This window comes from Plasmodium vivax, chromosome 7 (genome assembly GCF_000002415.2).
Source record: "Plasmodium vivax chromosome 7, whole genome shotgun sequence".
Classification (NCBI taxonomy): domain Eukaryota; phylum Apicomplexa; class Aconoidasida; order Haemosporida; family Plasmodiidae; genus Plasmodium; species Plasmodium vivax.
This window is the reverse complement of record NC_009912.1, coordinates 423,334-425,638: the sequence shown is the minus strand read 5'-3', so window position 1 is coordinate 425,638 and position 2,305 is coordinate 423,334. Positions and strand designations below refer to the sequence as shown.

At 43.2% G+C, this 2,305-nt stretch overlaps 1 protein-coding gene across 1 annotated transcript, besides 2 other annotated features; it reads right to left on the bottom strand.

Annotated features, from left to right (window-relative positions):
* PVX_098990 (phosphatidylinositol N-acetylglucosaminyltransferase domain containing protein) lies at positions 1–2,060 on the bottom strand (the record flags this gene model as incomplete). Its single annotated transcript, XM_001614597.1, has 6 exons — positions 1–114; positions 708–804; positions 956–1,004; positions 1,469–1,545; positions 1,639–1,762; positions 1,883–2,060. The coding sequence occupies 6 exons, from the start codon at positions 2,058–2,060 to the stop codon at positions 1–3; spliced, it is 639 nt and encodes a 212-aa protein (XP_001614647.1).
* Positions 441–463: a microsatellite.
* Positions 1,936–1,985: a microsatellite.
* Positions 2,061–2,305: the final 245 nt, after the last annotated feature.

The window sequence follows — 2,305 nt, the reverse complement described above, 5'->3', positions numbered from 1 at the left end:
TCACCCGAGGAAGTTTAAGTAAAACAGGATGGCGGAAATGCTTCTTATGCAGAGGGATAGAATTAGGAACATCAGGGGGAACAAGCCGTAGTTGTAGTAACTGATGTTTTTTAGCTGAATGGGGGGAAAGCCAAATAGGGAGAAGGACAGCGAAATGGGCAAATGAGCCCAAATCTGAATGGGAGTCACCACAGGGCAGCTCCACAGGGCACCCCCACAGTGCCGCTTCACTTTAGCGGTTAGGCGATTAGACTCCTTACGGCTATGGTTTGAACGATGAAGGGCGCGTAGAAAAAAAGTCTAAAGTAGGAGGATGGGGAAGGGCAAAATAAAATATGTACCGTTTGTTCTGTTCTAACTTGGGCACATAGCACAGTGCAACGGAGGGAGGTACTTCATGGGACACTTCTTCACCTCATGCTGGTGGGTCATACCACATCATGTCGTTCCCTCTCGTGATCATTCTCATAAATAAGGAACGAAAACGATAGCAAAATGGTGTGGTGAAAACCCCCCTTGCTGTCATACATGGAGGAGAAAAAGAGGAAGGAAAATATCTACAAAGGGAAGTGAAAGTTTCGGTCGGTATAAGCGATGCATAAAGTGGGCGTCTCTCATTGTACGTATGAACAGGCAATATAAAAATGAAATAAAATAAAATAAAAGACAAAACAACTATGAGCGGCCCACTTCTTCACAGATGCTACCTGCACGATGGATGCGAGGCGGGACCCCAGAATGACGCTTGCGATGACGGCACAACTTAGGGAAGTCGAATCGAATATGTCTATATTTTCGTTCTTCCTAACATGGTGAGAGGGGAAAAAAAAAGAAGAAAAAAAAAAGGCACTTTAGAGGCGATTTGGCTAACATCACTCGAATGTACCCTCTTAAACGCACGCACATCTACACCAACCTACATGCGTGCATACCAAATGGCGCACTCTCTGCTTACTCGTATATAAACCCGTAGTTGTGAAACATAAGATGAATGAGCAGCAGCACTTGTGTTCGTAAAGAGGAAGGGAAGGAAAAAACATGTCACATGCTTAACGCTTCCGAAAAAGGTAAAAAAAATTCTTATAATAGAAAAGCGAAATAAATATGGTGCTTTCAAATGCTCATTTACGTATGGAAACCAAGTACACCGTGTTGTCGCTGTGTGTTTGGGTTAGGCTGATTAGCACGGGGGATAGGATCTTCCGGGGGGGAAAAAAAAAAGCACATAATAATACACCAATGTGTGTGCGTGTAAATGGCGGAGGTAAATAAAAAGGTAATTCTCTCAAGTTGTGAAAAAAAAAATTGTTACCCATATAATTCCAATAATAATTATGGTGTCTAAAATGTTCTTAAAGGAGCCTATAAAGGGGTAAAGGAAGAAAAAAAAAATATATATATATATCCTTATTCGTTTTTTTCTTCACTTATTCGTCTTCTTTTTTTTTTTTTCTTTCCTTCATCTCACAGTTGATCGACTTGTGGACTTGGTAAATTAGCACCTCCTTGAGTATTATGATGGTGATGTTGACTGCGTATATTAGCCTGTGAGAGGGCGGTGAAAAAAAAATTGGGCGCGTTGCTGATCGGTTGTATTGGTCCATCTGACCATCGGCCCATTTCGAGAAGCAGGCCTACCTGTTCGACGTTATGTTTTTGTCGATGCAGTGGTACGCCAGCAGGAGAAACAGCACGACGATTATTTGGTGATTCACGCACAGCATGCTGTGGCAGACGTGGGAATACTTGTACTTGATCCCGACTGCGGGGGGGAGGCGGCAAAAGGACGCGAAAGGGGAACGAAGTGGAAACAGCAATGAAGCGGAAGAAACGGGGAAGTGTTAAAAGAAATGACGCGAAAAGAACGGTGACGTGCGCCCACTCAATACGTCCTTATTCCCCTCCACGACGGGACACATCGAAGTGACTCTTTTAAAGCGCCGCTTTAAATTTTGCTTACAGTTTGTCAAGAGGGAGCTCATAAAACTGCTGTGCACATAGTTGTCCTGGTACCCCTGGTCTTCATATAGTATTTTTCGCCATTTCTTTTTCCGCTTCATGAAAAAAGAGTAATCACGCAGGTGTGTGTGTGTATATTTTTGCTCATGCGTTCGTATGCCCATGAGTGTGTGCGCAAGGCGCGAACGGAATAGGGCACCTACCCGGTGTGCCTTTACACCCGTTCGGCGAAAACAAAAATGTAGAAGCTCTCTTCGCAACTAATTTTCTCCTAATTGTGTAGCGCTCTAGTAGTCTTTCCATCTTTTTTTTTTTTAATTTTATTCTTTCGAAGAAAAGCGCCATT